The 27,852-nt window shown below is 41.3% G+C and overlaps 1 protein-coding gene across 2 annotated transcripts in view; it reads left to right on the forward strand.

Annotated features, from left to right (window-relative positions):
- Positions 1–2,755: 2,755 nt before the first annotated feature.
- Positions 2,756–27,852, forward strand: part of LOC134008507 (zinc finger protein OZF-like) — a 64,402-nt gene continuing 39,305 nt past the window's right edge. Inside the window, exons 1-2 of one of the 2 annotated variants that reach the window (XM_062447918.1) lie at positions 2,756–3,019; positions 23,408–25,637. In XM_062447918.1, coding sequence (XP_062303902.1) covers positions 2,827–3,019; positions 23,408–24,522 — 1,308 coding nt within the window. In that variant the 5' untranslated portion in view covers positions 2,756–2,826 and the 3' untranslated portion in view covers positions 24,523–25,637. Of the gene's footprint in view, positions 3,020–23,407; positions 25,638–27,852 lie in introns of those variants that run through there. The other variant, XM_062447920.1, reaches the window with a different exon arrangement.

The raw sequence follows: 27,852 nt of genomic DNA on the forward strand, positions 1-27,852 counted from the left end.
ACTGTTTGGTCCGGATTTGAGCGTTGGCGAAACTGAAGGTGTCAGAATAATTACAAAACACACGTCAAAGTTGTCGTGTGTGAGTCTGGCCAATCATGAAATAGTTGTGTTGTCATTAGAACCCTTGCAGTTGCTCTTGAGAAAATGCGCTCGGCTACACAGCCGGCAGTTCTCGAACCAATCTCACGGTACTTTGATGGCTACGTCACAGTGACCTAGCCTCGGCGCCGTCTCAAGTTGGACAAAAAGTCTAACCAGAATTCACTGTTTCAAGTCAGCCGCCTGCAGCCGGCTGCAGCGCTGCATGAAGTCAGTCCATGTTGAACGCACCTAATGTCTAATATAGAGAGAACTGCCACTCTCGGGAAACTTCCGGGTTCTGAACTGGTTGCAGTTCCACTCTAGTTCCATATGAGGGCGCTAACGGTCGAGTGCAGAATGAATGGAGGTCTATGGAGCTATACCCCTCAAAATCCACTTTTCTCAGGATATAATTTTTTTTCTAGTAATTAGAATTTTGAATTCGAAAGGGGAGGCAAAACAAATACACACTGCTGGGTGTTAGATTTTTTTTAAGTTGCCTTTCTGTTCTAAAAAGCCTTTTAAAATGTCATTGACGTCATTTACATTTACATTTATTCATTTAGCAGACGCTTTTATCCAAAGCGACTTCCAAGAGAGAGCTTTACAAAGTGCATAGGTCACTGATCATAACAACAAGATAGCCACAAAACATTGCGAGTAGCCAAAACATGAAGCACACATTGTGAACAACCAAAGTAAGTGCCAAAGGGAAGAACCATAAGAGCATGTAGTTAAACAAGTTACAATTAAACAACATGAACCGCTATATGTGCAAGTGTACCTGTGGAAAAAACAAGCAACAATAATAAAAACAATATATCACAGCGAGTACAAAAACGTCATACACATCGTACGACCAGAGATATTGTTTTACAGCAAGCTCTGGTCACTTCCTTTTTTCTCTCAAGCTATCGACAACACAGTTGACAGGTTAGGCTTTCCTTGTCAATAAACATGCTAGAAAGAGTTTTGGGTTGCTAATGTTGTTGCTAATGTTGCTAATGCTCTGACATTCTGTTTCGGATGCCATCAAGCGGGATCTCTGGTCGTAGTCAGTCCTTCACTAACCAATCAGCATTCATTAGCAGAATGCAAGCGTGTTATGGGCACCAACGACTCACCCTGTAAGAAATAGAAAGGACATAAGTGCTCGTTCATTCAATTTTCGACCTATAATCCATGTTGAACATATAAAAACTATAATAAAATCTGAGATTTTTCAACGACAATCAGGTGAAAGAGACAAATTTAGCCGTTTAGCTCCATAGACTCCCTTTCATTCTGCACTCGACCGCGATCACTCCCAGTGTAACTGGTGGAACTGCAACAAAATTCGGTACAATGGGGCTTAATAGGGAGTGGCCAGGCTCTCCTTAAACGAGTAGCATGTACCTGCAGAGCCGGAGAGCTGCAGTTTCAGGACCGCAGTTTCAGGACCGCAGTTCTAGGACCCTCGTTTTATCTGACAGCGCCACCTAGCGAATTGAATAACCATGGACCGGAACAAGATAATCAGTATTTTCTTGCAGTAGTGAATGCAGGTTACGGCTCGACATTAAATTATAACAAGAAGAAGAGGAAGTGATGTAACGTTAGCTTGTTTCATGACAAGATGGACGAGAATCAGAGTGTAAGTAGCTAATTTGAATCATGTGTGGTTATGTATAAAACAATTCTGGTGTCTTGAATTGGACAATAAAGTTAACGTTAGCTAGCTAACTTCAACTTTGCTGTCGAAATCATTTCAAGACACCGGAGTGGTTTTATACATAACCACACCTGATTCACATTAGCTACTTTTACCTATGAGCTACACTGATTGCCAAACATAAAACTGTTAACAACCAAGTTGAAGACAGAAATTACTGTTTGTGGGGAATACTGCTTTGGTCGCACTCTTTTTGGTATTTTGGTGGTCGCGAAAATCTAGAAATCCTTCAAAATGTTGCTGGTTGATGGGGTGGAGGGAATTATGAAGAGTTGGATGGAGCGATGCAGGTGTATTTAGTGGAGGGGTGGATGGATGTGATACTGCGATTGTTATTGTTTATTATTGTATATATATTTTAAATATATCCATATCTGAATAATCAAATTCTCCAGTTTTCCTTGTTTCTTGTCTCTCTCAAACCATTCCAATAGCCTACCTTGTGATCTAGTGACACGTACTCAATAGTATATTTCGTCATCCAATTCGCTAGGTGGCGCTGTCAGATAAAACGAGGGTCCTAGAACTGCGGTCCTGAAACTACGGTCCTGAAACTGCAGCTCTCCGGGTCTCCGGCTCTGCAGGTTCATACTATTGCCTTAACCCTCGTGCTGCCTTCGGGTCACATGACCCAAAGGTTCACAACGAACCATCGTTGTGTTTACCCAATTTCACCCAATACAAAAACAAATAAAAATAATTTTCTTTTAACCATTGCAATGTGGGGGGTCTGAGACAGCCCGACAGTTAAAAGAAAATGCTTCACTTTGTTTTTGTATGAGGTAAATTTGTCGCAATACGACAGTGGGTCACAATGACTGATGGGTCAGAATGACCCGAAGATAACACAAGGGTTAAACAGGCTCGAATGATCAAACTCCACCACAGCAGATGGCGCGAAGGTTCGAAGAAGTCGGTGAACTGATCACCGGAACAGCTTGAGTTGTTTACATCCGGCTAGAAAGAGCTTGAAGAAAAAAGCTAACTTGCTCGAGCTACAATTTCGTAAACTATTCGAGTTCTTCACCATCAAAATGTCCAAACTAGAGGTGTTCAGGGATTTTATCACTGAGCGATTAACAACGGCAGTTTTTGAGATATTTAGGGCAGCTGAAAATGCGTTTGCCGAGTTTGAAGAGGAGATTTCTCGTTCGAAGGAGGAGAGCGCGCGACTGCAACGGTTGTTGGACATTGTCATTCAACCTGAAATCAAGATTCACCGAGCAGGTTCGATATAATAACTACAGTTGATTATAATATTTTTTGATGTTGCACAGTCAGACCCAGATGCCTTGTCAAAATTGGGGTCGTAAACAGATACAGTTACAATCTGAATGTAGTGAGTCCCATTTATTTTGTGAATGGATGTTATGTAGAGCTACTAGTAACAGTTGTCCGTAGACTCACGGTGTTCCGTACAAACTCGGACGTATAGCGACTTTAAATGAGCCTGCAACGGTCAAAAATAAGGCTACAGCTGATCTGATAGCATCGTAGTTGCCGGTGTTGTGTCCCTACTGGTTTCCGAACTAACTGGTTTCCCAGCGGTGCGTGCACCTATCAGTCTGCCTCTATCACCAGATTCGTCACAAATTCACAAACATATTACTGGCTATTTTCAAGTCGGTTCTCATATTTGCTGCGGCGAATATGAAAGTATAAGCTACGTACGCACTACATTACCATTCACGACAAAATAAATGGAGACAAAATAAAACATTTGCAGGCTCGCATGAAGTGGGATTCGATCGCACTAGAGCAAAACACGTATTATAATACGGGTGGTTGAAATCAAGCATTCAGATTGGTTGAGAGTGAGTCACGGGGTGTGCTTTATTGAGCATAAAGTACTGTAGGTGTACAGGTGTTTACAGTACGCCTGTTTACATTTGCCTTAAAATGGAGCGTTCCATATTAGTGCGTACTCAAAATAACGGTTACATTTTTGGTTGTCATTGGTAATTTTCGTTGTCACTTGGTTGTCATTTTGTTGTCATTTCAAGATTAACAGTAAGCAAACATGTTTCATGTTAACTTCGATCTTTTGGGGGGAAGAACTTTTGATGAGTGGTTAGCCGAAGATGAGAGAGCAAGAGTGAGCAAGAGTGGTCGAAAGCGATGTCATCAGAGACGAAGGGGACATGAGAAACGTTTTCCATGGATGCACAATTAGTGGAAATATCCAAATCAATATAAGCAAACCGTAACATGTTTAGACCTAATGTTTAAAATAAATATTATTTTATTGAAAGTGTCCCATTGTCATTGTTGTTATTTTAAAGGCAGCTTTTATGAAATGAGCAAAGTCAATTGCGAGATCTAGCTAGCTAGCTAGGCTAACAAACGTGAAGTTCACAATGCTGTTTGTCCGTTGCATAGCAACAGCCACTGTTTACAGGGACTATTTTCTCTCGGCTACTGAAATGCGATACACAATGTTTGTTGTCTATAACTATTTTGTGCTGAAAGGCAGCTTACTATTTATTTACTATTTATAATTTTGCTGGCAACCGTATTATAAAAGCAATAAGGTACTCGAGGCAGTACTTTATCGCCAATAAAGTACGTGTTCCAGGGTTTGCTAACAACACCCTTGAACACGTACTTTATTGGCGATAAAGTACTGCCTCGAGTACCTTATTGCTTAAATATACCAAAGGCCATTGCTTTACACCACGAGCTATTCTAGCTCATGGAAATTACTCAAATCAGTTACGTACTTAGTAACCACCTTGGCCTTCAGGTAACATCTTGAGTTGGCTTCTTCTGGAACAACTGGTTACCATAGACACTACCCGAATGTAGGCTACTAATCACGTATTTGGGGTTTGTTCCGAGGCAATAGCCGTATTTACCCCGACATCAAAGCTCCTTCTGACACCACATATTAAAAATTCATACTAACGTCGCTGCTATCCCAGACAATACGATCAAAATACGCGTAACACAACATGGAAACATTCGTTTCGTATACGATTTCGTGTAGCCTATGGCTGAGTGTTTCTTCGCTATATCTTTTGAAATCAATTCATTTCATAATTTTATATTCTGAACAAATGTAATGATTACTACATTACAGCCATTCACGCCATAATAAATGGAAGCTAAGAAAATAAAAGATTCGAGTGGGATTCGATCCCACGAGCAAAAACACATCCATCGTTGCAATCCTTTGCATTACATCGCGAGCTACTGAAGCACATGGGTATGGAAGGAATTCAGTCACAAATTTATTAACTACGTTGGCCTTCAGGCAACATGTTGTTTTGGTTCTTCTGAATCAACTTACCGTAGACACTACCCGAATGTAGGCTACTCATCACGTATTTGTAGTAGCCTGTATATGTAGTAATATTCTACCCGCAACACAGTACTGAAGGTGTTGAATTTATTTGTGACCAGCGTCCAGGAACCTTTGTGAGGTTTCTATGATACATACATTTGTCAAACAAACACACAACACTCATGTAATGCCATCATATTGTCTTTATTATGTGAAGCACTACACTTGTATGAAGTACTATAAACAATATAGCAGAAAAGTGCAACACCCTCCCATTACCATTATCTCTAATTCACTCTCCTGAGTCTCATCTGTGTTGTATGTCTGCAAACTGCTATAGTATGGGCTTACACGAAAGTTATTAAGTCATTGGACTTGTGTGGGGAGGGTTTGACAAGTGTGATGACTGTATTCCTCCACAGATACCATGGGCTTGGACATGGAGTTGGACCAGTTACTATTCACTTTGACTTGATGGGTGTGACCTGTGAAGAATGAATGGCACCATGCAATGGTGAAGGGCTATAACCCAGGGTTGATTGCAACTGGCGTTGGAAAACACATGTAGTAGGGCAGAATAGAGGAACTGGGCACAAGTTACTGGTTTGGTCCCTGGTTAGTCCCCAAAAACGTGGCAGAAACAGCAGAAACTATTCGATGGCATTGCATCAAGGCCCAATTGGAAGTCATAGGATATTTACAATTGTAGTAGGCCAATAGATCTGTTTTAAAAGTTCAGGGGTGTAATTTGTAAGAAGTTGAATTTGGAATATGATCAGAACTTTGAAAAAAGTATCCACAACAGTGCCTCTGTCAGTTGTGTGTCTATGTAAACTGCAAAGGTAGCCCACATGACCTCAACTTTCTTACTATGATTGCCTCAATGCACTTCATTAAGACGTACAACAGAACTGAAAGCGTAATTTAGGTGGGGGGAGGGAGGGTTGGGGCGTGGAGTGTTACTTGCACGGGTGTGATTGATACCGTCTGGCACTTTTGGCCTTGTTTGAACACACACTGGAGCCCCGTCTTGTAATGTTTCTAATATATATTAAAGAAACTTGTGTTCATCGAAGATTTATTAACTAAGTAGCAACTAGCAAACGCGGTCAACATGTGCCTTCAGTTTGGTGTGTGTGTCTTCTACTAAAGAACCTGCTGCCATGTCGTCAAGATTGTAGGCCTTCAGATCACAGGATTTTTTTTTTTAAAGCTAGTCGTTGCTGCCCTCTGGTGTTCGCAAGTAATAACACCCCCAATAGTTTCACATTTCTCCCCCTCTCTCTCTTTTTCACTTGTGCCAGTATGCATAATACGGCCGATCAAACAAATGAGTAAATGGCTCGTTATACCGTTTGTGTTATATGGATATTCCGTAATTCCAAAATAAAACAAAACAACGGAAACCAAGCCTTTCCCCATAATCTGGTTCTGACATCCAAAATCGACAAAACGATATTACGAGGCTATTTTTCATTTTTTGCAGATACCAGCATAAAGGATAAGGAATAATCAAACAAACGAGTAAATGGCTCGTAATACCATTTGTGTTATATGGTTATTCCGTTATTCCAAAATGAAACTAGAGAGGGTACAATTTCTGGGGAAATTGTAGGGTGTGCTTGCTTGCGTCGGTTGCACAGGGGTCCGTTTTTGAATGACATTTTTACAACTGATTTCTGTATATTTTATATGAAAATGCATACTTATTATTTATAAAGATTAAATAGATTTTAAAAAAAACAGACAAAAATGCTGCTCATTTACAACTGAAAATACGAGTGAAGTGTAGAATGAAATAGATGTCTTCTCATTTCCCCTGCAAGAGGCAGCCTCATCGTTGAATCAAAACGAATAAATTTGGCAGACCGGTGTAAAAATTGACCTAATCTCTGACTTAAACGTCATTTTAAGTGTTTCCCTTCTCGTGATATTTTCAGGCATGTAGCCTACTCATTGCATTCATTCATTAATAAAGAACCCCCTTTGAAGATTATTCTACGACGTTACCCGGCAGTAGAAGATGGAATCGCGATTCAAACAGTACCATCTGCTAACTGAAAATATGCCCCCCAAAACGTAAATAAGCTTGACATTTATTTAGTGGAAAATCGCTCATTCATAAAAAGCTCACTGGTAGCGACCATTGTCAGTAACAACGCCAAGTGCGATATAGCCCTGTGTGGAGAAGCTGCCCCGGTAAATTGTACTACTACAGTACAGTACTAGACTACTGCTGTGTTCGTCTTGGTAGCGATTGCGTTGGTTGAATTGGATTTAACGTTCCGTTGTACGGTTTAGGCTGAAATTAATTATTTTCATGAACAGATGGACAACGTTTAGGCTGTGGCAATTAAGTTCAGGTTAGTAGTTAGATAGACTTTTGATTTAAGTAAGGGGAGTGCCGAACATGTTCTGTTGCCGTTTGACTTTCTAAACAGCTGTGTAGATGTTTTTGTAGTGTCTCGCGTAGGCTACAGCGTTGCAGTGAGCTACACTGGTTTGAAACCACAGGTAATGGTAATTTCACCAACAAATCGTTTACTAATGTCAGAATAAATCCTACAACGAAAATGTATATGTGAGGAATGTTTATTTTAACGATTGAAAACAGATGCATCATAGACCACTGTTATGTGTTGCCCGGGCAACAGAGGCTAATGTCATGATGCTAATACTTCAGTGAAATAGTAAACTACTGTTTCCGAAAGTAGATGTACTTCCTTAATAATATCAGCTTATATTGTACATTACACATCACAATTGTGTGTCATATCACAAAGTAAAATTAGTAAATAGTTATCACCCTGGCCTCTTTGCTTGTGGCGTTTCTGCAGCTGCCTTGCAGTAAAGTAGTTAGCTTAGCTATCTCCCAGAAGTTAACGAGCTGCTAAACTAATGTTCTGCTAGAGGTTGTCACGCGAGTTTTCGTGACGTTAGTGAGTTAGTGACGTTAGTAACGTCAGTGACTGTGGCTAGCAAATTAGCCACCGTTAGCTTCACTTTTCGCCACAAAAACTTAATTTCCACTTAAACCATACAACGGAACGTAAATTCCAATAGAAGCAACTCAATCGCTACCAAGACGAAACTTTTGACACCTACGTTGTCTATGTAGGCCAAATATTGACTGAGTTTTAGGGGGGCAAAAAGAAATAAAAATAATAATAATAATATAATAATAATAATAATAATAATAATATATATGTGAGAGAACAAAGGTTGTGCTCTCGCCGAAGGCTTGAGCACACCCAATAAAAATAATAATAACTAGAGAGGGTACAATTTCTGGGGAAATTGTAGGGTGTGCTTGCTTGCGTCGGTTGCACAGGGGTCCGTTTTTGAATGACATTTTTACAACTGATATTTCTGTATATTTTATATAAAAATGCATACTTATTATTTATAAAGATTACATAGATTTAAAAGCATTTTTTTTTGCTGCTCATTTACAACTGAAAATACGAGTGAAGTGTAGAATGAAATAGATGTCTTCTCATTTCCCCTGCAAGAGGCAGCCTCATCGTTGAATCAAAACGAATAAATTTGGCAGACCGGTGTAAAAATTGACCTAATCTCTATGACTTAAACGTCATTTTAAGTGTTTCCCTTCTCGTGATATTTTCAGGCATGTAGCCTACTCATTGCATTCATTCATTAATAAGAAACCCCCTTTGAAGATTATTCTACGACGTTACCCGGCAGTAGAAGATGGAATCGCGATTCAAACAGTACCATCTGCTAACTGAAAATATGCCCCCCAAAACGTAAATAAGCTTGACATTTATTTAGTGGAAAATCGCTCATTCATAAAAAGCTCACTGGTAGCGACCATTGTCAGTAACAACGCCAAGTGCGATATAGCCCTGTGTGGAGAAGCTGCCCCGGTAAATTGTACTACTACAGTACAGTACTAGACTACTGCTGTGTTCGTCTTGGTAGCGATTGCGTTGGTTGAATTGGATTTAACGTTCCGTTGTACGGTTTAGGCTGAAATTAATTATTTTCATGAACAGATGGACAACGTTTAGGCTGTGGCAATGAAGTTCAGGTTAGTAGTTAGATAGACTTTTGATTTAAGTAAGGGGAGTGCCGAACATGTTCTGTCGCCGTTTGACTTCCTAAACAGCTGTGTAAGTTAGATGTTTTTGTCGTGTGTCTCGCGTAAGCTACAGCGTTGCAGTGAGCTACACTGGTTTGAAACCACAGGTAATGGAAATTTCACCAACAAAACGTTTACTAATGTCAGAATAAATCCTACAACGAAAATGTATATGTGAGGAATGTTTATTTTAACGATTGAAAACAGATAACGCTACATCATAGACCACTGTAGTATGTGTTGCCCGGGCAACACAGGCTAATGTCATGATGCTAATACTTCAGTGAAATAGTAGACTACTGTTTCCGAAAGTAGATGTACTTCCTTAATAATATCAGCTTATACTGCACATTACACATCACAATTGTGTGTCATATCACAAAGTAAAATGAGTAAATAGTTATCACCCTGGCCTCTTTGCTTGTGGCGTTTCTGCAGCTGCCTTGCAGTAAAGCTATAGTTAGCCTAGCTATCCCCCAAGTTATCAGATGCGAAACGAATGTTCTGCCAAAGGTAGTCACGCGTGTTTTCGTGACGTTAGTGACGTAGTGACGTTAGTAACGTCAGTGACTGTGGCTAGCAAATTAGCCACCGTTAGCTTCACTTTTCGCCACAAAAACTTAACTTCAGCCTAAACCATGCAACGGAACGTAAATTCCAATAGAAGCAACTCAATCGCTACCAAGACGAAACTTTTGACACCTACGTTGTCTATGTAGGCCAAATATTGACTGAGTTTTAGGGGGGCAAAAAGAAATAAAAATAATAATAATATATATGTGAGAGAACAAAGGTTGTGCTCTCGCCGAAGGCTTGAGCACACCCAACAAAACAACGGATACAGAATGTCCCTGTACTTACTGTAAGTCGCTCTGGATAAGAGCGTCTGCTAAATGCATACCACGCATTTCCCCATCAACTGGTTCTGACTTCCGAAATGGACAAATCGATATTACGAGCCTATTTTTCATCTTTTGCAGATATCAGCATAAAGGATATGGAATAATCAAAACAACTATTAATGGCTCGTTATACCATTTGTGTTATATGGTTATTTCATTATTTAAAAAAAAACGAAACAACCAGAAACAAGCCATTTCATTAAATGTGTGTTCGATTTACTAAAGTGACAAAACGATATTACGGCCCTATTTTGCGTTTGTCAACACGGGTTGCAAATTAGAAAAACCAATGGCCACAAGGTACATGGAACCTGCTGTCTGTCCCGCCGAAAACCATTCGAACAGGTTGACAGCAGTGGGAGTTTTGTTTAACTACAGCAAGCTACCGGAACCACGTGACAAAAAAGCTCTAGCTTTTTTCCTGTGTTTGACTGGCAGTGAGTGTTCACAATGTTGTATTTCACTCCATTCTACACCAAACACGTCAGGGAGGACTGCCTTTTGTATTTACGAGTCTGCTGAAGATAGCCAGAATATCTGATTTATTTAACCGAGCCTGTTTCATTAATCATTTTCCTGAGAAAGTGACTTCCGTTGGCCAGCTTCATTGAAAACCATTCAAACCGGTTGACAGCAGTGGGGTTTTTTGGAACTACAGCGAGCTACATGAACCACGTGATCACGTGTCGGCGAGATCAAAGCGTGTCGCAACTCTCTTTTTCTATGGCTCTGATCATGACTAGCTCACGGTGTTCCGTTTTCCGATATTATTTAACTCATGGTGTAACGTTTGCTTCTTTCCACCAGGGGTCCAACAGATAGAAACATTTTTAACTGACAACCACAACGATAAAACATTTAAAGACACTTGTTAGACACATAAGAAACTTATATGTGTTTATACTCATAATATAATATACACAATATGCATATGTATAATATGGATACTATTATATGGATGATAATAATATGTATAATAACCTAATATATATTATACTATCCATATAAATTACATTAAGTATGTATATTACGGACCATTCTAATTGCCCATTATTGTAATAACCAAATAAGTCACTTAGATTTGCTTTTGCTTCTGAAAGGCAACACATTACACTTTCTTTCATCGCAAGAAAGTTGTAATAGGAGATAGTATTTGTGTGGTTGTATCAGTTATTCGCTAGCACACAGGTTTTCAGGGATACTTTATGGGCACACAGTGGAAGCTCCTGTGATTCTAGAGGTTACCCCTTACCTTGAATATGAGTGTCAAAATGAAAGCTGGTGGAAAGTTGGCGTCCGTCACAGGGTTCTCAATATTTCTCAAAAGTTTGGCGTGAGATTACCATTGGCTATCCATCAACTATTGTAGCGGGACAAGTTATTCCTTAGGCTAGGCTACTTCTCAGCATTAGAAATACAAGGTGTTGTGAAATGGACAAATTATATGTGGACAAAGCCGCCCTCCATAATTGCATTCACTCTTTATTTCCATAGTTATTGTGGTCTCAAACTAGCATAACTACATATCCTACACATACATATAGAATTGTAAATCAATTGGAGCCCTGCCTTCAACTGGTAGCCGCTGGTCTTGGCGGTTGGCCATCACTGCGGGCATTAAAATGTCTCCCCACTTGGCTGAGACCAGACCTGCTCTCACCAAAGGATTGGATTGAGCAGGTCGATGGCAGGTGCAGGTTGGGCAGCAAGGGGCTGGGCCGGGGCTGGGCCGGTGGAGGGGGCTGGGCCGGTGGTGGTCGCCGTGGTGGGGGCTGGGCCGGTGGTGGTCGCCGTGGACGGGGCTGGGCCGGTGGTGGTCGCCGTGGAGGGGGCTGGGCTGGTGGTGGTCGCCGTGGAGGGGGCTGGGCCGGTGGTGGTCGCCGTGGTGGGTGCAGGTCTGACTTTGGTCAGCTGGGTCTTATCATACCCTCCCCTGTTGCAGGGGAAGAGGCCTGTCCTCCTGAAGGCTGCCCTGATGTTCTCAGGCTTGGCAGCCTTAGGCCAAGCCTCCTTAAGGAGGGGGGAAACTTTTTTCCCCCCCCAAAAAAACATCCCCCCTCACCAGGCCAAGGCGGGCAGCATCCCGGTCAAAAATCCTCTTCAGAGGACCAATCACCCCCACATCCAGCGGCTGCATCACGTGAGTGGTGTGCGCAGGGAGGCACACAACCACCACCATGTTCTCCCTGCAGAACCGGATGGCTTCCCTGTTCTTGTGGGGTCCGCTGCTCCTTGTGGTCCGCCACAAGGAGCAGAGGCCTCTCTGGGGGGGCATGTTTGATAAAGTGGCCTAGTCACTTCAGCCACAGGCCACTGTCCATATAGCCCTTTTCGGACCTGCCATAGATGGCACCAGGGGGACCTTCCAGGGCATATGGAGCACTTGGGAGGCAGCCAGTGAAGATGACAAAGGGGGGTATGTCTGCCCCTGCAGCACTGATGCAGCAGTGCACAGTGATGTGCTCCCGGGTGGTGACTTGCTGCCTGTATATGTGCTTTTTGCCTTTCGGCGCAAGCACCCGCTCCCTGGACTTGGGTTTGTCCCCAAACCCCGTCTCATCGGCATTGTAAACCAAGTGCGGTTTCATGTGGAAGCCGTGCTGTTGGAAGATTGGCTCGTATAGATCAAAAAAGCCATCGATGGCTTCTTCCGTGGCCGCAAATACCCTGGCCCTGTTGATATGGCTGGGGATCCTGGTAGACAGCTCCGGGTGGCGAGCCCGGAACCATGACCACCAGTTATCGCTCAGGCCCCGCTCCAGATTAAGGAGAGATGCCCTCCCTGAGGCTCTGACCATCTCCAGCGCGTACACCTTTATGGTGGCCCGGCTCAAAGGCCACCCATGGTCTGCCATCCACAGGGAGTACCTGATTAGCTCCTCTTCCTCATCCGGAGTGATGGCCAGGTTGGTGTGGGGCCCATGGGTGTACTTACCAGTCACCCAATCCTGGAGGGTTGTGGCAGGCATGCCACTTTCCTTGGCCACTTCCCTCACACTCCTCCCCCCCCCTCACCTCTGCCACCCTTACCTCCATCTCCTGAGGGATGTAGGTCCTCCTCCTCTTGGACTCTTTTGATGTCATAGCTGTAGAAATAGACAAAGAAAACGACAATCCTTTATTTTTAGGCCTATCTCACACATTGTGAACACACGTGTGGATGGTGGTGGAGAACACCAGGGGACCAGACCTAGTGCTTCACATGTCCTGACAAGGGACACAGACAGGAGAGCAATCTGAGAATGTTGGTATAATAAATCGGAGTTCTCGCCTCAATCTCTCTGCTCAGAGAGATTGAGCGGAGAGATTAAACTGAGACCAACAATTCACAGGCGCAACTACTTACAGTTGCATTAGATATGTGTGTGATTCCGACGAGCAGTGCAGCTGCCTATTAAACTTGCATTATCATTTGTGGAATAATAGATGAAGCTCGAGTTCTTCTAGATATTGTTTTTGCTGGTGCACCACGGTTAGGCTATAATACAGTATATTGAGGATCATATATATTGATCATGTTAAGTCTACTAATAAAGGCAAAAGACACCACAGGGATTTGAACCCCGTCCTGACAAAGCAGGAGTGCCACCACTGGAGTCAAAGGGAGCGCCACACAGTATTAGACCCTACTGTACCTGTTTTCTATTTCATAATATATTAAATAAGGTTGACTATCGCATAAGTAATAACTGTTCAGTAATTTTATTTGAAGTAAGAGAAATATCACGTCCTAACAGTAGTGTTCAGTCAAATGATTTTAGGTTGCGGCTGCATAAGACGCAACATGACAGTTAAGGTTTCCTGAGGTAATTTTTTTTAAATAAATTGTCTTATTGGGTAGTTTTGATAATGATTGTAAAGGAATACATTGGCATTAAATAAATTAAGATCAGTTTGACGTAATTCAATAAATAGTAATACGTTTATATTGGTTTCGCTCAAAAAAGACGCGTCATGACAGTCAATTTTCATGCCGTGATTCTAGCATTAAACCATCGCGTAATCAAGACTGTAAAAAGTCATTTTAAAACAACAAAATTGTATGAATTGATATGTCAAAACATACTTTAATATGTTTTTGTTTAATGTAGACATTTGTAAGTTGATAAAACAAGGCTTAGAGAGCAGTTTCCCTTACGGAGATATGGCTCCACCTAGCTAATTGCTATGCAAATTCCTCTCCCGGCACCATTTTTAAAGCCAATGATTCAACGGTAGGCGGAGCTTGGCTACGTACTGTGCTCTTGTTGACAGGAGAAGTCCAACTGATGTCAATTTGACTTTGCTGGAAGCGGGAGAAAATTAACTTTGTAACAGTATCGATTACACATTTTGCCAGGAAGTATTTTTTATTGGCTGGCGTGTTTTATGTGACGTGTACGGAACACCGTGAGTAAAAGTTGTGTACGGAACACCGTGAGTCTACATTAGCTCTATCTATCGTGAAATGAATTACTGTTTCCGAAAAATAAAATTTTATAATAATATCAGCGTACATCGTAGGCCTACTGTACATTACATCTCACTATTGTGTTTATTATCATAATGTTAAATGAGCAAAACGTTCAGTTTTGCATTTGTTGACGCTTGGAACTCTCCGTTGTGATTACATTGCGAGCAGAACGTTTGTCCTCCCTGTTAAAGCCAAAATATACTACTCCGTTTTCACGGAGTAGTATATTATTTGGGTGGAGTTGACTCGTATTTGGGGGGAGTGTTTTCATTTGGGGGATGCACTCATGTTAGTGGTTGTGATTTGCACTTCAGGGCCACCGTACGTACTGCCTGTGGCCTGTCTGTCAGGAAGTTCAATATCCAGCTGCACATGGAGGGACTGATGTTCAGGTTTTGTAGTTTCATGATGAGCCTGGATGGTACTATGGTGTTAAAGGCAGAGCTTAAGTCGATGAAGAGCATCCGCACGTACGTGTTGTTCGGATCCAGGTGAGAGAGAGCAGTGTTCAAGGCCAAAGCTACAGCATCATCTGTAGACCTGTTCGGCCTATATGCAAACTGGAGTGGGTCTAATGCAGGTGACAGGCAGGATGTAATGTGGTCTTTGATTAACCTCTCAAAACATTTCATCACAACAGAGGTGAGTGCGACAGGGTGGTAATCATTGAGACAGCTCACAGATGGTTTCTTAGGGACTGGGATGATGGTGGCCCTCTTGAAGCTATTGGGGATGACAGACTGGGACAGGGAGAGGTTAAAGATGTCAGTGAACACCTCTGCCAGTTCAGGAGCACAGGCCTTGAGAACACGGCCAGGGATGTTGTCAGGTCCTGGAGCTTTATACACATTCACTCTCCTGAATGACTTGCACATGTGTGTGGTGAAACTCACTCCTCAATTATGTAACAGGCCACCCACGTCAAAGAATTGCTAGCTTTTCGTTGGCGTAGTTGGTAGTGGTGGCGCTTGGGAAGTCAGAGGTGGTCGGTTTGACTCCTGGTCGGAGCGGACAGTGGCCCGTATACCTCTGACGGAGCTTGCAAGACCAAGTCTGTTACACACACATCAGTCACAGATACCTGGAGAGGGCAGCTGTCTTTCTCCAGCAGTACCTCTGACCTGGTGTGAGACTCAAATCAAGCATGAAAGGTGTTCAGCTCTTCTGCAAGAGAAACAGAGACCTCTGCTTGATGGCTCTTTCCTTTATAATCTGTGATAGTCTTCAACCCACTCCACATGTCTCTGGTGTTGGATCCTGTGTAATAAGACTTCACTTTCTCTCTGTACTGTCTCTTTGCCAGCTTGATGGTTTTTCTGAGTTCATATCGGGCTATTTTGTACTCACATAGGTCTCCAGAATGATAGGCTGCTGTACGGGCTTTGAGTGCTGAAGACACTTCTCCATTCACCCATGGCTTCTGGTTTGGAAAAGTTCTGACATTCATTTGCTGTACAACGTCATCAATGCACTTATAGCCTAATAAAAACTCAGTTGATCAGACTATTGATATCTGGTCAGATGATATGAGGATATTTTGAAGTGTAGCCTACACGGCAACCACAAATTCTGATCAATTTAGCAAGCTCTAGCTAGCAGCGACGAGTGTGTCAGACGGGTCAAACTAAGGAACTTGTGTAAATGAATGTAGACGTAGCTCTAATCATTTTAATTTTAATCCAGTGTTGTAACATTACATAAGTAGCCGGGTAACTTCCCTAGCACTAGGTCACAAATACATTATGTAGATTGCATATCATTGAAATGGTGCGGTCTAGTTTAGAAGCATGGTTATACTACTGTAATACTCTGCAGTTAGACCGACACAGGTGAATCTCAGTAAATTAGAATATCATGGAAAAGTTGGTTTATTTCGATAAGTAAATTCAAAAGGTGAAACTCATATATTATACAGAGGCATTACACACAGAGTGAAACATTTGAAGTGTTTATTTCTTTTAATTTGGATGATTATGGCTTACAGCTAATGAAAACCCAAATTTCAGTATCCTAGAACATTTGACTGAAAAAGTTAAATATTGTAGACTCATGATGTCCTACTCTAATCAGCTGATTATCTCCTGTAACGGTTTCCTAAGCCTTTAAATGGTCTCTAAGTCTGGTTCAGTAGGCTACACAGTCATGGGGAAGACTGCTGTCCTGAAGACAATCATTGACACCCTCCACAAGGAGGGTAAGCCACTAAAAGTCATTGCTAAAGACGCTGGCTGTTCCCAAAGTGCTGTATCCAAGCATATTAATAGAAAGTTGAGTGGAAGGGAAAATTGTGGTAGAAAAAGGTGCACAAGCAACAGGAATAACAGCAGCCTTGAGAGGATTGTGAAGCAACGGTCATTCAAGAATTTGGGGGAAATTCACAAGGAGTGGACTGAGGCTGGAGTCAGTGCATCAAAAGCCACCACGCACAGATGTATCCAGGACATGGGCTGCAACTGTCGCATTCCTCGTGTCAAGCCACTCCTGAACCAGAGATAACGTCAGAAGCGTCTTACCCAGGCGAAGGAGAAAAGGACTTGCTCAGTGGTCCAAGATCCTCTTTTCAGATTAAAGTAAATGTTGCATTTCACTTGGAAATAAAAGTCCCAGAGTCTGGAGGAAAAGTGGAGAGGCACAGAATCCTTCAATGCTTGAAGTCCAGTTTGAAGTTTCCAAGTGATGATTTGCGGAGCCATGTAATTTGCTGGTGTAGGTCCACAGTTTTATCAAGTCCAAAGTCAATGCAGCCGTCTACCAGGACATTTTAGACCACTTTATGCTTCCTTCCATTGACAAGCTTTATGGAGATGCTGATTTCATTTTCCAGCAGGACGTACCAGAACCTGGTTTAATGACCATGGTATCACAGTGCTTGATTGGTCAGCAAATTCGCCTGACCTGAACCCATAGAGAATCTATGAGTATTGTCAAGAGGAAGATGAGAGACACCAGACCCAACAGTGCAGACGAGCTGAAGGCCGCTATCAAAGCAACCTGGGCTTCCATAACACATCAGCAGTGCCACAGGCTGATCGCCTCCATGCCATATTGATGCAATTATTAATGCTAAAGGAACCCAGACCAAGTATTGAATGCCTATATGAACATACTTTCCAGTCGGCTGACATTTCTGTATTAAAAATCCTTAGGTTTATTGGTCTTGTGTAATATTCGAATTTTCTGACATACTGAATTTGGGGATTTCATTAGATGAAAGTCAGAATCATCAAAATTAAAATGAACGCTTGAAGTATTTCACTGTGTGTGTAATGCATCTGTATAATATATGAGTTTCAACTTTTGAATTTACTAATCAAAATAAACAAACTTTTCCACAATATTCTAATTTACTGAGGTACACCGATACTCATAGTTCAAGCAGTGCATTTGTAAGGGAGCGTGCTGCACATGTCATTATCAACAGGATTTGGAAAATCAACCGATGCAATAGGAGCTGTATTCCAATTTAAGAATGTCTTCAAGAATCTCTATAAGAATCTCTTCATACCCTTCATGTGTTGTCATTAAATGTAACTTGGAAACAAGTAGTTTGTTCTGCATCTTTATTTAATCTTTCCCTACTATATAGTATCATTTTATGCATGTGTAGTGCACAATGATTAAACCTCAAGGACTTGGTTGTGAAAGGCTACAGTACAACTACATGATAGTCAACATGACTATTCAAATATGTACACATGTTATTTTAGTCTCTGCTATGAAAAGAGTGTAAAGGGTGACACAATAAAGGTAACGCTTTTATCTACACCGCGCTGTCTTGGTCTTGCACCTAGCATCTTGGATTTCATAATGGTTGGGTGTGATGCATGGGGATGTATTGCATGCTCCAAATAGACCAATTTGCACCCTACGTCACACGACTGTCAAGCATGCTCAACTGCGCATGTCGGATGCAAAAGACAAACTTCTCCCGGGTATAATACACTTGGAGTTTCGATCAGGTCATCATATATCTCTGGCCACTGGATTTCAGGGCTTGACATTAACTTTTTGAGGCACTTGTCCTTTGGTCAAGTACATTTACGTTTCATTTGTCCATGCACAAAAGTCACTTGACCCCCGATACATTAAATATCCTGACCGAGTGATAGGGCAAAACTAGCCTGGCTAACGGAGGTCACTTTCTCAGGCAAATGACGAATATAACAGGCTCGGTTAAAGAAATCCGAGATGTTGGCTATCTTCAGCAGGCTCGTATCTACAAAAGGTAGTCCTCCCTGATGTTTTTACTGTAGAATGTTGTGAACGGGCAAAACTAGGCTGGCTCGGGCAAAACTAGCCTGGCTAACGAAGGTCGCTTTCTCAGGCAAATGATGAATGAAACAGGCTTGATTAAAGAAATCCGAGATGCTGGCTATCTTCAGCAGACTTGTATCTACAAAAGGCAGTCCTCCCTGACGTTGGAGAATGGAGTGAAATACAACATTGTGCACACTGCCAGTGAGCGACCCGAGTCTGACTGAGGCTAACAACGTCAAAACAGTGTAACGGGGACGCAGTCTCACTCAGATTGCCAGTTTTACACAAATCACAAAAATAATCGGACCAGCTGGCTAAAAGCAGAATTCCCATATCTCTTTAAAGCTGCCCTGCTTGACTTTTAACCCTTGTGCTGCCTTCGGGTCACATGACCCAAAGGTTCATAACGAACCATCGTTGTGTTTACCCAATTTTACCCAATACAAAAACAAATAAAAATAATTTTCTTTTAACCTTTGCAATGTGGGGGGTCTGAGACAACCCGACGGTTAAAAGAAAATGCTTCACTTTGTTTTTGTATGCGGTAAAGTTGTCGCAATACGACGGTGGGTCACAATGACTGATGGGTCAGAATGACCCGAAGATAACACAAGGGTTAAGGTGTATAATTGACTGTAAAACTGTAAAATTATGAACTTTGTGATGTGAAGACATAGCTGCCGCATGAGATGCGGTCTACCGGGCGACATTCTCACTCAAATTTCAAGACTTTCGTAACCCAAATCAAAATTCTGATGTGACAGATCAATGGGGAATCGACTTTTCTCTTAAAGGCTGTCCTTCTCGACCTTTTTGGTCTTTTTAAATCGTACTATTTGTATAATCTGTGTACTTCTCTAACCATTATAAAGGCTATCCTTTCCCGGTTTTCTGCAGCCACATTGCGCGCGCATCCCGAATGTTTACAAACAAATAATTGGTCTATAGGGAGTCGTGATGTAGGCTACGGCTTCCCAGCTGATAGTGAGAGGAGAAAGAGTTGGTTTGCTAAAGTCAACAGGAGCAAACTCAATATAACTCAATAACGACCACAATTAAAAGCATAGTAATGACAAAAATACTGTGGTTTAAATATAAGACAGCCCACTCCATCACATTTTCCCTCATCCAGAAATCTCTCATCCAGTGGTCTCCCATCCAGCGCTCCTTCGTCCAGTGGTCTGACATCCACCTCCAAGGCACTGGGCCTCCTTTTCAGCTCACATCAACATCAGTAGCAATGCCAGACTGCAAGGGCCATAGACACACACACATAAACAGACAGTAAGCTGTAATGATAATCACATGATGGACTGAATGTTACAATGGTCTCTAACTCATAGTTTGCTTAGTAAACATTCACTTTATGAATAGATTAACCATGTTGTACTATGTTCTTTGATGGTTCCTTGACACTGTATAATATCATCCAATTTCTTACTGTACCAACTCCCAGACTTTGGTGCAAATAAGCGACCACAGTTACGGATTAATAATTAAATACAGCTTTCCTCTCACACAAACTTGTTTGTAGGCATTAGTTTCTCAATAAATATAAATAGTGCACTAAATTAGCTAGCTACACTTAACATTACATAAACAGGTCATCACTCACTTCGTAGCACATTGTTTTTGCTACGTTCTGGCTTCTACATGTCTAGCTAGCATCAAAAAATCTCGGCACTTTAAGATACTGAAATGTTAAATGTACTAGATGCCAGAAAATGGGCCAAGAACTTCCACATTCTTACCTTGGCACAACTCCATCATACAGTACAGTACAACTGTTCCTCAACGACGATGCTGCTGTGTTTGAAACTGACGCTAGCTCGCTCTAGTTCTAACTAGCCTACAGTACAGTACCATGAACGTAAAGGCAATTGACGCAACTCTTTCTCTTTATGACTCTGCAGGCAGCTAAATGGTACAAATTGGTATCCAGAGCCTCAACGCGAAAAAGTTAAACATCTTGACTAGCACTTTTTTTAGCAAGGTTAGCTAGCCAAAACTCTCATATCTCGCTATGTATTGCGTGTGTGCAGTCTTTTGTTTACTAAGGTAGTCATAACAACCCCAGGCATGGAAAGTCCATCTTCGCACTCTGATACCGATCAACCAATGGGGTTAAGGTGACACCGTGACATACATTGATTGACAGCTTACCTCATTAGCTTAAGGACAAGGAAATACAGAAATAAATGTACACAGAAATAAATAAATACAAAAATAAATAAATACAGAAATAAATGGCCATGTAAATAAATAAATACGTAATTAAAATGTTTTCATACATTTATTTTTATATATTTACATTTTTTTATGTATAAATAAATTTATTTATACATTTATTTTTTTATTTTTAATTTTGGCAGGTTTGGTCCTCCATACAAAGCAAGCTCTTCACATTTAACTGCTGAGGATGGAGGTGGAGCAGGGACAGTGTTTAGCAGCTGGTCAATGGTGGAGAAAAGAACTCTGGAATTTCTGGCATTTTCTGTAATAATGTTGGAGAAATATTCTCTCCTTGCTAGACGGATGGTTTTGTTAGGGAGTCAGGTGGCTAAGCGGTTAGAGAAGCGGGATAGTAATCAGAAGGTTGCTGGTTCGATTCCTGGCCGTGTCAAATGACGTTGTGTCCTTGGGCAAGGCACTTCACCCTACTTGCCTCGGGGGAATATCCCTGTACTTACTGTAAGTCGCTCTGGATAAGAGCGTCTGCTAAATGACTAAATGTAAATTTAATGTAAATGTTATAGGTGGTTAGTGTATCTTTGTAGATATTGTAGTGGATAGTGATCTTTGTTTTCCTCCATTTTCTCTCTGCGGCACGGCATTTTCTTTTCGTTTCACTAACATTTTTATTTCTCAGCCATGGGGAGGTTCTGCTTGTGCACTTCTTTTTGGTTTTCAGTGGTGCAACAGAGTCTAACACAGATAATAGTGCATCATTGAGGTTCTCTACCATTTCATTCAGAGAGCAATCATGGTTAGTCGGCTCATATAGAGCAAAAGTATATAAAGCTGGACACGTACTACGATAGATACAAGGAATACATCACACCGAAAGCCAACCCCATCTATGCGAGGTACCGTTTCCACGGAAAGATGCAAGGAGAGTGGGTCTTTTGAACAATATATAACGAAGCTGAAGTTACTGGTGAAAGACTGTGGATACCCTAATGACACTAGTGACGAAATGGTCAGGGACCGCATCGTGTTCGCCACCAACTCGCCCCGGGTAAGGGAAAAACTTTTATGCCAGGGAGCTGACCTGACACTGGAGAGAGCCATAGACATAGCTCTTCGTACGAATTAGCCCAGCAGCAGTTGAAGTCTATGGGCCAGAGTAGCAAAGCACACAAAACAGTGCACAAAATTAACCGGAAAGCTAATGCTAGCTACAGACGAGACGTAGAATATACGCCTTGGACTACGGTAGGCACCGTGTGACAAACAGTCACAATAGATATTACAGTTGTGAGATCATCCTTAAAAACGCTCCAAGCGTTTTATAAGCTGAGATATGGAACTTCATTTCGGATTTTACCAACAGGCTGGGAAGCACTGGATACAACTGGATACATCGCATGCGATATGCAAAGCCTGTCACACCAAAATTAAATATGTTGGTAACGCTACCAACTTTAGGAATCACGTTAGCCGTTTCCATCCTGAGTTGCTCGCAACAACACCTGCCGTGGAAAATACAAACTCTGGGCCAGCAACTCCGAGGATTGATGCAACTTTGTTTTCAATACTGCTAATAATGCTGTCTGTTGTGCTCAGACTTTGTAAAACAAATTGCGTAAGCATTTGAAAAAAACTGTTCGAGGATTTGAAAAAAAAAACTCCATTGGAAAACCATGTTAAAAATATTATGAATATTGATTTATATTAATTAAAGCATAAGAGGTAGAAAGCTGAAAAGTCATAGCACTCAGCCTGAAACTGCTGAATTTTTTGATAGCTGAACGGTTTAATAGCTGAATATTTGAAGGAGCTGAAAGGTGTCACAGAAGAAATAGAAGAATAAGAATATGAATAAAGATTCGAAGAACAATCGTTTTTCTGAAGCAGCATTTCAACAACTAGCAAAATTCACTGAGTATCCTAGTTTAATCTAGTTACAAATGAATATGCAATTGTTTTGTCAAAACACGATTACCCCCCAAAACTTTTTTTTACGATGCCAATACTTGAGTTGTAACTCGATTTAAAAGACAATTTGCGAGTGACAGAAATGAAATGTAATTGCACTTTATCATGTTGTTCTATGCTATATTGCACGTTTTATGTCTTGTTATGACATTTTGATATTTTTCAAGTATTTTAAAAGAGACGTTCACGTTCAAGTACATGGAATCTTAGAAAAAACTACATTTTTTATCGTGGTATCGAAATCGGCATCGAGAATCGTGTTATTTTACTGGTATTGGCACAGACTACTGAATTTTTGTATTCGTGACACCCCTAATTTGGACGACCATCCTATAGACCCCATGCTGAGATCTCTATCTACATACTTTAGTTTTAATTGGTCTCTTTAGCTGTCAATCTAGGTTGCAGAATAATGAAGCAGGCCACATCTAACTGTTGTCTTGCCTCTTCTTCCCCCCAGATGTGCAGCAGCTCTCTCTCCCGGAGCCCCCACAGATTAAAGAGGAACAGGAGCCGTGGACCAGTCAGGAGGAAGAGCAGCTCCAAGGACTGCAGTCTGAAACTACAGACTCCATGTTCACTTCTACCAGTGTGAAACAGGACTGGGATCAAGAAGGCTTTTCTGAATGTTCACATCTTGACCAGACTGTGGAGAACAGAGAAGGAGACTCTCTACCCAGCAACACAACTGAGGAGCAAATCAAAGCAGAGACTGATGGAAAAGACTATGCAGCATCCGACCCAGGCAGTGACTCTCAGCCCCTCTCTGTTGTAGCTCCAGACTGTCCTACAGCTCAGAGTTTGGAGGAGGAGGAACATGGAGGAGTGCTGCTGTTTCGGAACAGAACACAAAACATTGAGGCTCAGCCAAGGGAAAATATCCCACAGAGACGTCACACAGGAAAAAGAATACATCAGTGTCAACAATGTAACAAAACCTTTAGTAAAAAAAGTAAGCTGGTTATTCATATGAGGATACACACAGGAGAGAAACCGTATCAATGTCAGGAATGTAACAAACGTTTTTCTCAGAGAGGTCATCTGGTTACTCATATGAGGACACACACAGGAGAGAAACCATATAAATGTCAGGAATGTAGCAAACTCTTTTCTCATAGTTCTTCTCTGGAAAAACACATAAGGACACACACAGGAGAGAAACCTTTTCAATGTCAGGAATGTAGCAAACTCTTTGCTCAAAGTGGTTCTCTGGACAAACACATAAGGACACACACAGGAGAGAAACCTTTTCAATGTCAGGAATGTAGCAAAAGATTTAGCGTGAAGTCTAATTTGGTTGGACACATGCGGAGACACACAGGAGAGAAACCATATAAATGTCAGGAATGTAGTAAACTCTTTGATCAAAGTGGTTCTCTGGAAAAACACATAAGAACACACACAGGAGAGAAACCTTTTCAATGTCAGGAATGTAGCAAAAGATTTAGCATCAAGTCTAATTTGGTTGGACACATGAGGACACACACAGGAGAAAAACCATATCAATGTCAGGAATGTAGCAAACTCTTTTCTCAAAGTGGTTATCTGTATAATCACATGAAGACTCACAGGTGAAAAACCGTATCACTGTCAACAATGTAATAGATATTTTGCTGTGAGGCTGAGTCCTATACTAGGAAGTAAGTTCAATATACCTGGTATATATTGTATTTAGCTGATTTCACTAAGCTTAAAAACAGGGAAATATAACATTAAACAAATATAACATAACAATGTTACAATATAATCACGGCTATTAGCAACACCATTGCTGTTGTGAAAAGCAGGAAGGAAAGCTGTCTAAAAGTTAACATGACGACCCACACTGGAGAGAAGCCCTACAGCTGTGACCTCTGTGATCGAACCTTTTAGCCGGCTGGCAATTTCAGAGCTCACTGCAGGACCCACACAGGAGGGAAACCCTACAGCTGCCCACACTGTGACTATGTGAAACAAATAGCCAATTAAACATTCACCTGCGTATCCACAATAGAGAAACTTCAAAGCAGTGATGTCTGGGGCCAAGTTGTCCCAACAGTCACCACGTGCGAGAACCTCTGTATGACCCATGGCTGGAAGAACTACTGGTCCACCTACTGGGACAGCACATGCAGTAACACCAGCTCTACAGTCCAACATGACAGCTCACAGGAAAGATACTATACCCCTGTAGTGATGAAGGGAAGCTGTGTCATACTGCGTATACTGTTAGTAAAACAATGACTGACACTTTCACATTTTTAAACTACATGGATTTGTTTGGTTAAAAGTGGCTGGTAATGTAAGTATAGGAGCTCTTGAAGGACATATATGTTGTTCTAAACACACCTTGAACATGTATTAGCATTTCCAGGGACACCAGACTTGGTGGTTCTGATGCAGAGTGTTACTGTGTCTCTCACCAAGTGATCGCTTGCTTTGGTTTTCAGACTGTACTGAATATATTTCAGATGACACTGACTTCTGAATATGTTCAATCTGTCTATATTGACTTGGATCACCTACATACTGTTAGACTTAGAACTATGAACTTTCATGCTGTACTTTCTATATACAGAATTGATCCAGGTTGATACTGTTGTCTTCATGATCACCTGGTTTCAGTCTGTTGGCTTTGTTGAATTAGATAAATACAAAGCCCTTTTGTAAGAATGATTCTAAAGGGAAATAAAAATAAAGTTGTGACCCACTCTCTCTGTCTTAGTTGGGATTTCTGACGATTCACCTACATTGGGAAGAGTTTGTTTCCAAGCTACTTGTCAGCATGGAAAGAAAGTTTGTACATTTAAGTTATAATTGTGGGTATGATCCTAACATTGGAATGACAGAAAACAATTAGCTATTTTGGTGAAAATGGAATAAAACAACATAGTCAGGCAGCACAATCACAAGATAACAAGCTAGCTCTTTCTCTGTATTAACTATGTATTGATAAATTAACAAATGCAATTGTTTAACTGACAATTTAGCAAATTGTTGCAAAAAATATCAGTATTTTATACATTTTTCTTCAATTTTTACATAATAATTTGAGGTTAGGCTAACAGTTTATTACATTTACATTTATTCATTTAGCAGACGCTTTTATCCAAAGCGACTTCCAAGAGAGAGCTTTACAAAGTGCATAGGTCACTGATCATAACAACGAGATAGCCACAAAACATTGCGAGTAGCCAAAACATGAAGCACACATTGTGAACAACCAAAGTAAGTGCCCAAAGGGAAGAACCATAAGAGCATGTAGTTAAACAAGTTACAATTAAACAATATGAACTGCTATAAGTGCAAGTGTAAAAAAAAAGACAAGCAACAATAATAAAAAACAATATATCACAGCGAGTACAACATTTTTAAATCAGTTACCACTAACCACAAGAGCAACAAGTCTCTGAGCAAGAGTCATTGTGATCCTTGAGGAAACTAACATCGGGTCAAGCGAACCATTCCTAAGTACCGTTGTACTCCCGGAACAAGTGCGTCTTGAGCCTTTTCTTGAAGGTGGAGAGACAGTCAGTGTCTCTGATGGAGGTGGGGAGTTGATTCCACCACTGGGGGGCCAGACAGGAGAAGAGCTTGTGTTGGGACCGGGCGGTCTTGAGCGGTGGGACCACCAGGCGGTTGTCTGAAGAAGACCGTAGGTGACGGGTGACAAATGCTATTTGTTTTCTGGCTATTTTTTCGGAAGCTTCCCTTCTAATGCCGACTACAGCTAGTCTAGGTAGAGTCATTTGCTAAGTAAAGTATGTTCAATCACCCCTTTAAAGGGGCGATTGATTGCAAAACCGATTTTACCTTGTCATAGTTGAAAAATGACAGTTTGGTGTGTAAAATAGACATACAGTGAACCTCAAAGTCAATTGAAACCTCTTTCCTATCAAAATTTCACTTTTTGAAACTGCAACTTGCAAACGCTAGCTTTTGAAACTGCAAGTTGTGACGTCGCAAACGCTAGCTTTTCCCAGCATCAACTTTGTCACGCGCCAAAATTTACATTTACCCGCCCTCTGGTTTTCTTGTCCAGGAACAAACGGAGGTCGCGTTGATCTCCGACCCTTTTTTAGCTAACTGCGCGCTGCTCGGTACTTCCACAGGAATTACAAAAAAGTTCATAAGTTTTCAAGATATTGAAATGGAGCAGGCTGTTCCAGGCTGTACCGGGAATCCTGACACTTTTCACTATCTTCCCAAAGAACAAAACACTAGACAGGCATGGCTGATGTTTATCTATGAGAATATCCCTATTAACCCTCGTGCTGCCTTCGGGTCACATGACCCAAAGGTTCATAACGAACCATCGTTGTGTTTACCCAATTTTACCCAATACAAAAACAAATAAAAATAATTTTCTTTTAACCTTCGCATGTGGGGGGTCTGAGACAGCCCAACGGTTAAAAGAAAATGCTTCACTTTGTTTTTGTATGCGGTAAAGTTGTCGCAATACGACGGTGGGTCACAATGACTGATGGGTCAGAATGACCCGAAGATAACACAAGGGTTAAGTACGACGCTAAAGTATTAATTTGCTCGGACCATGTCACCGAGGACACTTTCGAAAACCTGGGACAATGTAAAGCAGGATTTGCTATGAAGCTGTTGCTGAAAAGAGGTGCTGTTCCGACCTTAGGTTGATCACAACCGCAAGCTGTATGATGTTGTCGCTAACAGTTACTAGCAATGCTAACGTATCCTGCCTGTATCTAGCATCGGTAGAATGTGTGATGATTTAGTTTATTGGCAATGGGGCTAACGTTATTTCTTGTTCCTGACTGTGTTTCATTCAAATAAATAACCCGTGTTGTCATGTAAATCTACAATTCAAGATGCATGTTTGTCCAGATCTATTTTTCAGCAACATAGCTAGAGCTAACTGAAGCTGAGTTGAATCACGATAGTTTGTTTGGTAAG

The sequence above is a fragment of the Osmerus eperlanus genome, chromosome 22 (genome assembly GCF_963692335.1).
Source record: "Osmerus eperlanus chromosome 22, fOsmEpe2.1, whole genome shotgun sequence".
Classification (NCBI taxonomy): Eukaryota; Metazoa; Chordata; class Actinopteri; order Osmeriformes; family Osmeridae; genus Osmerus; species Osmerus eperlanus.